Here is a 12092-nt window from a genome sequence, read left to right on the forward strand (position 1 = left end):
CACTGATTTGTATAAATTTCTCCAGCCCCCGCCGTTTCACTACCATAACCCAGGGAGGGAGCGCTGGCACAGGGAACTGGGCAGGACCCTGAGCCACAAGGAATGGGACAAGATTGCGTATCGGGCGAGGCACTCTGCATACCACACTGGGCTGACGGAAACCTTCACTAAAGTGTCCACCTATTGGTACTACACCCCGGAGCGGCTCTACGAGATGCGCAAACTAGGCGATAAGGGTTGTTGGCGCGGCTGCGGACAGGAGGGCACCCTCACGCACATTCTCTGGGAGTGCCCGGTGCTGTCGGCCTACTGGAAGGAAGTCTTAGATGAGGTGGATAAGCATTTTGAGATTGTGCTCCCGCGCTTCCCCGCGTATGTCTTGCTTGGCCTCCCCAATGACTTGATGTACCCGCTGAAATCCCGCAGGGGCAGGCAGATTGCGATTGCGCTAGGCTCAGCCGTTCAGAACATACTTGTCCTTTGGCGCACCCCCACTGCCCCCTCTATCACTGGTTGGTTGCATAGGCTCTGGCAGGTACTGGGTATGGAGAAGATATCGCTAACGGTGGCTGGGAATGTTGATCAGTTTGAGGAGCTCTGGCATCCCTTTTTGGCACTGCTGTCCACGGAATTTCGCGAGCTAACGTGCCCACGGTACTTGCGCCTCCTTAGGCTGACACCGCCGGCGCCAGCGGCGGAGTGATTGTACGGATTGGGGACCGGGGGCTGGGGGTGGGAAGTGAGGTTATATGCTTCTAATGCTGCTTATCGGACGGGGATGTTGGGGTGTTATTTTCTTTTCTTTCCTCCTTGCTTTTCTTTCTTCTCCTTTTCGGGGGTCGAGGGGCTGGTGGTATGGTATGCTTCTCTTTTGCTGTGTCGCAGAGTGCTATTCTGGCTTGGCTTTGCCTAGGGAGTGGGGGCCTACGGGGGGTTGTTTACAGTGCCTTACTGCCTTATGTTTTTTGCCTTGTTACCCTCTGGGGCACCCTGCCTCCCTCTTCTTCTTCTGACTCGCTGCAACGTTTTGCTTCTTGTATTGTATGTTTGCCTGACCTCCTGCTCCCCTCCCCGTGTTTTTTATGCCTTAATAAAATACTTTAAACCTAAATCAAGGACATCACTTTGAGCCCCCATTCTCACTGCTGTATTTAATGCAGCCGCTGACTATGGATGCCCAAAGTCCTGGGGGTTGTCCACAATAGTCCCCGTTTTTAAAAAAGGGGACCGAAACAGCACATCCTGCTACTGGCCAATATCTTTAATTGATTTGGTCGTAAAAGTAGTAGGTGGTGTAATCCTGAATAGGCTAACAACCTGGGCTGACGAAAATAATATAATCTCTCCAATTCAATATGGTTTTAGACCAGGCCACTCCACCATCTCCCAGTGTCTCAACCTATACATGGTGTTAGGTAAATATATGTTGGCACGTCAGGGCACAGTTCATATGGCTTTTATGGACCTCTCTTCAGCCTTCGACTGTGTCAATAGGGGCAAATTATGGGAGGCTATGAGAAATATGGGGGTGGAGCAGACCCTGGTCAATTTCCTGGCGGATCTACACTAGGACACTCGAGCTAACGTGCGATACACCCAGGACCTGAAGGTGACCAGGGCATTCGGAGTACACCGGGGTGTAAGACAGGGTTGCATCCTGGCCCCGTTTCTTTTTAACCTATACATCAATAACCTGGAAAATACCCTCTTAAAAACATGTGCTGCCTATCCCTTTGTTGAACGTAAAGGGCTACCTGTTTTACTCTATGCGGACGACGCCGTTTGTTGGCAAGGACCCCAAAAGGGCTTCAACTGCTGCTTAACACCTTTTTTACATTTATGAAATCCCGGGATCTCTCCATTAATAACTCAAAACCTTTTGTTATGAATGTAGGTACAGCACATAAGAAGGAGTTTTCATTTCATGTAAATGGGGAGAAAATTTCCACGACTAAAACCTTCTCATACTTGGGGGTCCTGTTTGATAACCAACTGAAATGGGGCCCCGCTGTACAGAAGAAAAAAGGGGAGATAACACGGGCAAATGCAGCAATTTTTAATTTTTCGAGGAAAATGGGGAAACGCCCAATTGCCGCTTTGTTAAAAGTATATCAGGCCAAGAGCCTGGAAATAGGCTGCTATGGAAGCGAGTTATGGGGACACACGAATGTTAAGGACTTGGTGGTAGCAGAAAACAACTTCTTGAAACAGCTTTTGGGGGTTCCAAGAGGAACTGCTAATTTTATAGTGCATGAGGAGTTAGGTTCCCCTTATTTAGGTGATACCATTGCACTTCGGCCTTTAACATTCTGGCTGAAATGCTGGCTAAATAAAGACCTCCCGTTAAACCATCAGCTCCTGAGAGAAGCACTGACATGGGATAACATGTTAAAAATCCCGTGGCTAAAATATTGGGGCGTCCGGAACTTTTCTCAAATCCCTATTCAATTACTGTAACCGATGTAAAGTTTGTGAAAAACACTTTCTTTCTTTCACAGCTATTCCAGTGGGAGGAGGTGGACCAAAAGAAAAGCAGCAATAGAAACGATGTTGTCATACAAACCACACTAAGCATGGAACCATACCTGACTTGGCCAATGTCGAGCTTTGACCGTTTCTTGTTAACTTGGTTTCGGCTGAATCTCTTCCACTTACTGCTAGCCGTTCCAAGAGGCAGCCACGAAGGCCAAGTGTTACCTACCTGAGGCTGCGACTGTGTGTCTCCGCAGGATTTGGTGCACTTTTTATTCTTTTGCCCTTTTTATGATATTCCCCGGAGGGCTTACCTTAAGCCTCTTCTTAAAAGACTGAATTTTACCCAGATTAAACCTGCACTTTGTCACCTACAGCTGCTAAATAACGAATGCACTTTATTTGTAATCAGTTTTTTAAAATTAGCCCTAAAATTTAGAATCAGCATGGAGGGATAACGCTTGATATTGTTGTACATATTGTTGTATATATTAATCTACAGACTAATTGTGTTTTATTCCTGTGGACAATGTGGTCTCTTTTATCAATTTGTTTTTATAATGTATATTAAATTGTGCTTTTATGGTTGTTTTTTGCAATTTACCGAATAAAGATCAAATTGAATTGAAATTGAATTGAGTAAAAAACATCAGTAAATACTATAGGTTCCACCTACGTGATTAATAACAAGCTATTTTTTGTTGTAAGTTGTAGCTTGCTGAGTAGTTGTACTATATAAGTTAGAGAAATCCAATTAAAGTGTTATGTCTTGTTTATGTACAAAATGTGATATATTGTGTTGTTACTAGTGGTATAGTCTGGGTAAGTAATAGCAAACATTTTTAAAACAAAAGAGGGAAATAGTATAATTAATCAATGTAATAGAAATATTATATCTTTGGAGGAGTTCTGCCAACTTTTGGGTCCCGGGCCACCACACCTGCTGCACCATTCAAATCATGCCCCTAGTGCCTTTAAGATAACTGAATTTGTGTCTGCCTGTATAGTCGTAAAATATAGCAATAATAGGTGTTTAGTGGAGTTTTGACAAACTGTTGGGCCTGGTGCCGCGGCACCTGCTGCACCATTCACACATGACCCTGATGTCTGCCGGGTAACTGCACTTGTGGTTACCTGTTTAGGGATCAAATATAGCAATATTAGTTGTTTAGTGGGGTGCCAGGAGCTTTTGGTCCCAGTGCCACTGCATCTGCAGCTTTATTGAAATCATGACCCTCGTGCTTGCTAGATAATTGCTTTTATGACTGCCTGTTTAGTTGTAAAATATATTAATATTGGGTGTTTAGAGCATGTCAACGTTTGGAGCTGGTGCCACTGCACCTGCTGCACCATTCAAATAATGACCCTGTTACCTCCAAGATAACTACACATGTGTTTGCCTCTTCAGTAGTAAAATATAGCAATATTTGGTGTTTAGTGGAGTTATGACATCTTTTGGCCACGGTGCAACTGCATCTGCTGCACCATTTAAATCAAGCCCCTTTTATATGCAAGGTAACTGCAACTGTGACTGTCTGTATAGTAGTAACATATAGCAATATTAGGGGTTTAGGCGAGTCCTGACAACGTTTGGGCCGGTGTCACTGCACCTGCTGCACCATTCAAATCATGACCCTGTCGTCTGCAATGTAACTGCACTTGTGACTGCCTGTTTAGTATCAAAATATAGTAATTGGAGGTGTTTAGAGGGATGCTTAGAGCTTTTGGTCCTTGTGTCATTGCACCTGCTGCTTCATTGAAATCAGGAGCTTGTTGTCTGCAATGTAAGTGCACTTGTGACTGCCTGTTTAGTTTAAAATTTTAGCAATAATATGGGTTTAATGGGGTCCCTAAAGCTTTTGAACCCGGTGTCACTGCACCCCCTGCACCATTAAAATCAAGTCCCATTTAACTACAAGGTAAATGCACTTGTGACTGCCTGTTTAGTTTTATATTTTTGCAATAATCTGGGTTTAGTGTGGTCCTAAAAGCGTTGGCTATGGTGCCACTGCACCTGCTGCACCATTCAAATCAAGTCCCTTTTAACTGCAAGTTAACTGCAATCGTGACTGTCTGTTTAGTAGTTAAAGAAATCCTGGTCAGAGTCACTGCTCACCTCAGCGTAGCTCCACCATTGTGGAACTGCCCTTCGGGTCACTCGAGCTCATTGCGAGGTAGGTGTTGTGGGCCCTCCTCCACCCGCAGGCTCCTGCCTGCGCCTAATCCCTGGTGGTCTAGTGGAAGAGATTGCTCATCTGCTAGTCCGCTCTGTGTGTGTTATCTTTTTTTGTTTGCCTTTTTTCTGTTTGCCTTTCTTTCCTTTCCTTTTTTCCTCCTCCTTTCCTTTCATTGCCTCTTCTTTCTTTTTCTTTTCCTCTGCCTCCTTTTCCTATTCACTTCATGCTGCTGCTGCCCCCGTGGCCCCTCCCCCCAGCATGTTGCCCCCGATCCCACCTCCCGCCTCCCAGCAGTAACCCTTCCCCGACCCCTACTGTGGGGTCTGCACCGATCAGTGACCCGACCCAACCAGCGCCAGAGGCTCTGTTTTCCCTATCCCCATCCAGTGTGAGCCCAGCTCTCTCCAAGCACTCAACCCCGGACGCAACAACAACTGCCATCTCTCATAGCCAAGTAACACCCAAGGCCCAACCTCCTGCCAACACTGCTGCTGCACCTTTACCCACCTCTAGAACCAGGTGGTAACCCTCAACCCACCAGATACCACCACACAAAGCCACTGAGCTTCATCCTCTTCAACGTACGTTCCCTGTACAGACACGTCGTAGAAATCAGGGACCTCCTGAACACTCACACACCCAATGTCACCTTCTTGACAGAGACCTGGACCAAGACCAGCTCCACACCCAGCAACACAACCACCATCCCCGACGGATACACGATCCTCAGAACAGAACACCCCAACTGCCCAGGAGGAGGCCTCGCCATGGTCCACAAGAGCTTCCTCCAATTGACAACCGCCCTCTCTGATGACACCTCGCACCCCATGGAACACATCCACTTCCAGATCCAGCCCAACCCCAGAATGATGCACCGCGGAACACTCGCCTACAGACCTCCTGGACCCGCACCCCATTTGCCAATGTTTTCGCTGACCTAATCCCACTCCACACCCTCACCTCTTTGGATTACATACTACTCGGAAATGTGAACTTCCACCTGGACAACCACAGCGATCCCAATACCATAGCCCTCCTGGAGAACCTCACCAACATAGGACTGAAGCAACTTGTCTCCACCCCCCAACACAGCAGGACACACACTCAATCCATCTTCACCGGAGGAAACAACATTGTCTTCAGCCACACCTGCTCTGGACAGACCACCACTGCAGCCATTTCTCCCTCCCGAAACCCACTGCACACAGTGCACACCACCCCCATGCACAAACTGGATCAAAGTCTCTGAAGAACACCTCACCTCCGCTCTCACCTGCACTCCTCCCCCAACCACGCTAGATGCCAACACAGAGGCAAGCAACCTCCACCAATGGATCACCACTGCGCCAACACTCTCGCTCCCCACCAGAACACCACGACATGACATAACAAGAAAGCCAACTGGTTCACCACTGACCTCCGATAATCCAAGCTCTCCTGCCGATGACTACAGAAGAAATAGCAAAACACCGAAGTACACACCATCTACAAAGCAGCCATCACAGCACACCACCCACTCAACAAATCAACAAAGAAAAACTTCATCCAAAACCAAATCCTCTCCGAAACCCACAAATCTAAGGAACTCCTCACCATCATACAGGAATTCGCCATACCCAACAGCGCAGCAACTGACATCCCTCCCTCCCAAAATCTCTGCAACAACTCATCTCCTTCTTTCACCTCAAGATCAAGACACTCTATGACAACTTTGACAACCAAGACCACGGCACCCCGCAAAACTCACACCCCAAATGAAGCCATGCAACAGAGTCTTCTCACCTTCACCCCTCTCACCAGAGAAGACACCTTAAAAAAATGAAAAGCATCCACTCCGGAGCAACTACTGACATCTGCCAGCCGCACATTATCCACAGGGCCGCCACTACCATCGCACCCAAGCTACGCCAAATTCAACCCCTCCTAAAGAAACCCTTGGCAGACCCGACAGATCTCAAAAACTTCAGGCCAATCTCACTTCTCCCTTTTGCTGCCAAAGTCATTAAAAGGCTGTCAACACCCAGCTAGCTCACTTCATAGAAACCAATAGCACCTCCACACCTCCCAATCCGGATTCTGCAGCAACCACAGCACTGAGACCGCCCTCCTCGCCGCCACTGACAACATCTGTGTCCTCCTCGACCAAGGCCACCCGGCAGCCCTCATCTTCCTGAACCTATCACCAGCTTTCAACACTGTCTCTAACCGCAAACTAGCCACCAGACTCCATGACGCCGGCATCTGAGGAAAAGCCTTAGACTGGATACGATTTTTCCTTTCAGGCAGAACACAGAGAATAAGACTCCCGCCCTTCCTCTCAGAACTGACAGAGGTCAGATGCAGTGTACCCCAGGGATCCTCCCCCAGCCCTATCCTCTTCAATGTCTACATGGGCCCCCTCGCAACCAATGTCAAAAACCACTGGCTCGACATCATCTCCTATGCCGATGACACCCAGCTCATTCTCTTCCTCACCAAGGAACCTGACATCACCAAGCGTATCTTCCAAGAAGGGATTAAAGCTGTTGCGACCTGGATGAGCATTAGCTGCCTAAAGCTCAACTCAGAGAAAACAGAAGTGCTCAACTTCGGCTCCACCCCCTCCACCTGGGAGAACACCAGGTGTCCCCCCACCCTTGAAAACCAAACCTACCCCAACGGACCATGTATGCAACCTCGGCATCATACTCAACTCCTCACTCACCATGAATCACCAGATCAACGTTGTATCCTCCGCATGCTTCACAGCCCTCTGCATACTTCGCAAGATGTTCAAGTGGATCCCCCAGACTCCAGGAAATCCATCACCCACACACTCATCACCAGCATACTGGATTACGGTAATGCTTTCTATGCCGGAATCAACAAAAAACTCCTCCGCAAACTCCAGACCATCCAGAACACTACAGCCAGACTTACCCTCGACATCCCACGACACGACCACATGACCTAACACCTCTGCGACCTCCACTGGCTCCCCGTTGAAAGAAGACACACGCCTACAAAACCCTCTACAACACCAGACCCCAATATCTCAACAACTGACTCTCTTTCCACGCCTCCAAGAGAAACCTCTGCTCAGCAGATCTCGCCCTAGCCACCATCCCTCGTTTCTACAGGACCAGAGCAGGTGGAAGATCCTTCTACCTGGCAGGCAAGACCTGGAACGAACTCTCCTATCACCTCCACCGAAGCCCGACACTGCACCAATTCAGAAAGGACCTAAAGATCTGGTTCATTGAATGACCCCAATGAAGCTGTTCACACCTGCTGCACCATTCAAATCATGACCCTGTAGTTTGCAAGGTAACTGCACTTGAGGCTACCTGTTTAGTAGTAAAACATAGCATAGTTCTTCTATATTAACTTTATTTTTAACATGCAATGATTATTGCAACATTTAGAATTTGATCATAATGACCAAATAAATTAAGTTGAAAAAATCAAACCGATAATTTCTACAAAGTGCAAAGAGAATAGAAAATGTCACAAAAGTTATAAGGCTAAAGCATCTGCTTTACACAACTAAGTAATAATAAGAAAGCATTCCAGCATACTTTTAGAAGCCGTCTGCCTTTTACATAGGAAGTGATCTTATTTTGACAGTGAATGGGCCTTAAACATTGTGAGCCGCTTTGGAAGTATCATAAATACCTGCAGCCAGGGGAAGTTAAAAAAAAGTTCCACACAAATAGGAATGAACACAGTAATTCAGCCATGGGAACTGATAGCCACATTTTAGGATATATTAAATATAAGGGATTTCACAAGCACAGCGCAAGCACTGTGCAGGCGAAACCTAAAAATGTACCCTATTTAAAACCTTGCAATAAAGGGAGGACAGAAAAGTATGGATTTAACACATGGAATTTAAAGCTGTTCTTCTTGTTTTGTACCTTCTCGCCATTAAAGAAGGGAACAGCCATGTGCAAAATGAGGTTAGTCTAGGTTCCCCCAAAGGCACCGTCCATCCCGAACTGCTAGGACATGTGTCTCGTGCCCGGTCTGGTAGGATTGGATGTCACCACCCGGGAGCATGCCTCGCCCAACTCACTGAAACAGCTAAACTGGCAATTTTGTGTAATTTTGCATTTTAGAAAAGCACCAGAATTCGGTTTTTACGACATGTGCGTCACACTGAGGAAACAGAATAGGTAATCGTTTGTCACGCACAGTGTCCAAAAAGTAAATTAGCGACACAGGCCTCCTGCATGCCCTTTGTTTTATTACCTCTACGTCACTACTAACCAAATACTAGGAGGAAATTCCTAAGGCCTCTCCCGTTGGGTTGGTGCAGACATTTCAGGCTTAATCTGCAATCGCTATTTTGGCCTCTGGTGTTCACCATGTAAAATGTGCAGGTGATAAAGTAATCCTGTATTCAGTGCTTTAAATGGGCAGGTACTCAACGGTACTGAGTACTGGCACTTCCGATTTTTTTGGCCGTCAGTACCGGCACTTCTCTCTAGCCAGGGAGAGTACCGGTACCCTGATCCTCGGCACGGCAGGCTCAGGTGTTGGGTTTCTGCTCCAGTGCAGGGCAGATTCCGCTCTGCTTCCGAGCAGCTTGTAATTAACGAGCAGTAAAGTATCCTTGCCTAGAGTAGCTGGTGAAGATTCCAGCAGTGCGCATTTGAATGTCCCCGAACAGCAGGGGGGTGAGAGGGCTTGGGTCATGCTGTGATTAACAGGACAGGGTCTCTAGACAGACCCTGCACTGTCAATCAGATGCGCAGTGACTATTCAGGTGAAAGTGTCATCATGACTTTCATTTTGTATTATGAGTGAATCTGTGTTTTTTGACATAACCACATTTCTCATGTGTTTTCATATATGCTGCAACTGGTACAGAAGTCTCTATGTATGATGATATGTTGCCCTTAGCACCGCCCCTAGCCCCGCCCACTTGCCAACCCGCTATTTTAATGAGTACCTGCACGTATTTTTCCCCATTTAAAGCACTGCCTGTATTACCTTACTAATCGAGAGGTAGGAGGACATGGTTGAAATACATGCATTGCTCAGGTGCTTCGCTGATAGGAGGAGCTACGTTTAGGAGGACTGACGTAGTAGCAGCGACAGATTTAAAGCGCCTAGAGGCAGAGTAGAGCATCCTGAGGTGTATACCATCATTAACTGTACAGAACGACACTGGAAAGAGGGGGTCAGAGGAATCCACGGGCCCTTCACTAGAAAGGAGCTTCCTCTGAATAGAACCAAGAGGGCCCCTGAGCCCCCATCTATAGAGGGTGACAACCTCAGTGGAAAACAAAATGTAATAAATTGAAGGGGAAAAAATCAGGCACATCGATTTTATTGTTTCCTGTGGCAGTTGTCAGCAGCTAGGTAAGTACAACCGTGTTCACTAGTGCCATATGCGAATAAAAAAGCATGTTTGAAGGTGATGAAAACCTACTCCCCCTTTGTACCCCTAGAAGGTGTTCAAAGTTGGCGCCCCTCCCCTATATATTCAGTATAGAACAGACATGAACCCCCTCCCCCCCCCCCCCCCAAAAAAAGCTTAATTCTCCCTTATAAGGCTGCAGAAGGACAGCCTTGCTAAAGCACGGCCAGCGGAATGGACATTATGGGCTGTTGGGGGTTCTTCTAGAAGCCTCCGGCACAGGGCGCTGTCTTGCTGGTACATTACCTCCAGGCGGGCTTGCACACTTGTCCTTACCTGCAGGGAGACTTGCCAGGGCCAGGATCCGGGGACGGCTTCCTCACCCTTTATAACCCGGGCAAAGCCGCTCAGCACCGGGTGGATCTGCGGGACCCCGCAACCTAGAAACGGAAGGCACAGTTTGTCGTTTCAGTCGCATGGAAAGAAAACAAGAGTTACCCTGAGTCCAGAGGCATCACAATGAGGGACATTACTAGGCGCCTCATCACAAATCACGTTAGATGTGCATACTACAAAAGCACTTTTGAGCAACATGATGGAGCTGGTCAGCGACCGTCAAAAGCGTAAGAGCCACCCTGCCATCTATGACTGACACGGGAAGGTGTGGGTGCCCCTGCTGGTTTAGATGGACAACAAGACACTCGTGTTCGTACACAAACTCTGTTAACTCGGGGTTGTACAGGGCCGTCGATGAAGACCGCAGGTTATCAGTGTTTTTTGAACATTATCTAACCAGAGATCTCTCAAAAACTGATCTAGGGTTGGGAACAGAGGGCATTTTCCTTCGGTAGACAGATCTTAACCCGCTTGGAAGGCAGCCCTTTAGGCTCTGGCACAGAAGTACAGCTGCTGTGTCTCAGAGAGAGGACAACAAGAACCAGCACTCCTGGCCTGGGGGTGAGGGCTCCCTATCAGTCAGCAATGATGAAGTGAGACTTCGGTCACTTACCAAGGGCGGCGCCGGCCAGGGCCAGGGAGCAGAGCAGAGCCAGGAGAGCCATGGTGCAGTGAGAACTTCACTCGGATCTGCGGGCGCGTGTGACGCGCGGCCTCTATATAAGGCCAGAAGGGGTCGTGGAGAGACTGTCATCATTAGCGGTGCAACGTTGACTTCTGATTAGCCACAAGGTTCTCTCTCGCGGAAAGTCAAACATGGTGTGTAGGAGCAGCAGGTGTTTTTGTTGGTTTGACAAAGGACACTGCATTAATAGCACTGATCAGCGTACTTCCCCCGGGAGCCTGATGGCTAACCTGTAAGAGCACGGCGAACGTCTCACAGGCAGCAAAGGTCTCACAGGGACCAAACGTCTCACAGGCACCAATGGTCTCACAGACACCAAAGGTCTCACAGGCACCAAAGGTCTCACAAGCACCAAAGGTCTCACAAGCACAAAAGGTCTCACAGGGACCAAAGGTCTCAAAGGCACGAAAGGTCTCACAGGCGTCAAAGGTCTCAGAGGCACCAAAGGTCTCTGAGGCACCAAAGGCCTCACAGGGACCAAAGGGCTCACAGGCACCGAAGGTCTCACAGGCACCAAAGGTCTCACAGGCACCAAAGGTCTCACAAGCATCAAAGGTCTCACAGGGACCAAAGGTCTCACAGGGACCAGAGGTCTCACAGGCACCGAATGCCTTAAGGCACCGAAGGTCTCACAGGCACCAAAAGTCTCACAGGGACCAAAGGTCTCACAGGCATCAAAGGTCTCACAGGGACCAAAAGTCTCACAGGCACTGAATGCCTCACAGGCACCGAAGGTCTCACAGGCACCAAAGGTCTCACAGGCATCAAAGGTCTCACAGGCACTGAATGCCTCACAGGCACCGAAGGTCTCACAGGCACCAAAGGGCTCACAGGGACCAAAGGTCTCACAGGGACCAAATGCCTTACAGGGACCAAAGATCTCACAGACACCAAAGGTCTCACAGGGACCAAAGGTCTCACGGGCACCAAATGCCTCATAGGCAGCGAAGGTCTCACAGACACCAACGGTCTCACAGGCACCAAAGGTCTCACAGGGACCAAAGGTCTCACAGCCAAA

At 48.2% G+C, this 12092-nt stretch overlaps 1 protein-coding gene across 1 annotated transcript in view; it reads right to left on the reverse strand.

Moving 5' to 3' along the window:
- LOC147716690 (chymotrypsinogen B-like) overlaps positions 1-11137 on the reverse strand; it is an 85302-nt gene extending 74165 nt beyond the window's left edge. The window contains exons 1-2 of the mRNA XM_086923645.1: positions 11003-11137; positions 10330-10433 (exon numbers count right to left, since the gene is read on the reverse strand). Coding sequence (XP_086779771.1) covers positions 10330-10433; positions 11003-11054 — 156 coding nt within the window. The 5' untranslated portion in view covers positions 11055-11137. The remainder of the gene's footprint in view (positions 1-10329; positions 10434-11002) is intronic.
- Positions 11138-12092: the final 955 nt, after the last annotated feature.

The sequence above is a fragment of the Lissotriton vulgaris genome, chromosome 5 (assembly GCF_964263255.1).
Source record: "Lissotriton vulgaris chromosome 5, aLisVul1.2, whole genome shotgun sequence".
Taxonomy (NCBI): Eukaryota; Metazoa; Chordata; class Amphibia; order Caudata; family Salamandridae; genus Lissotriton; species Lissotriton vulgaris.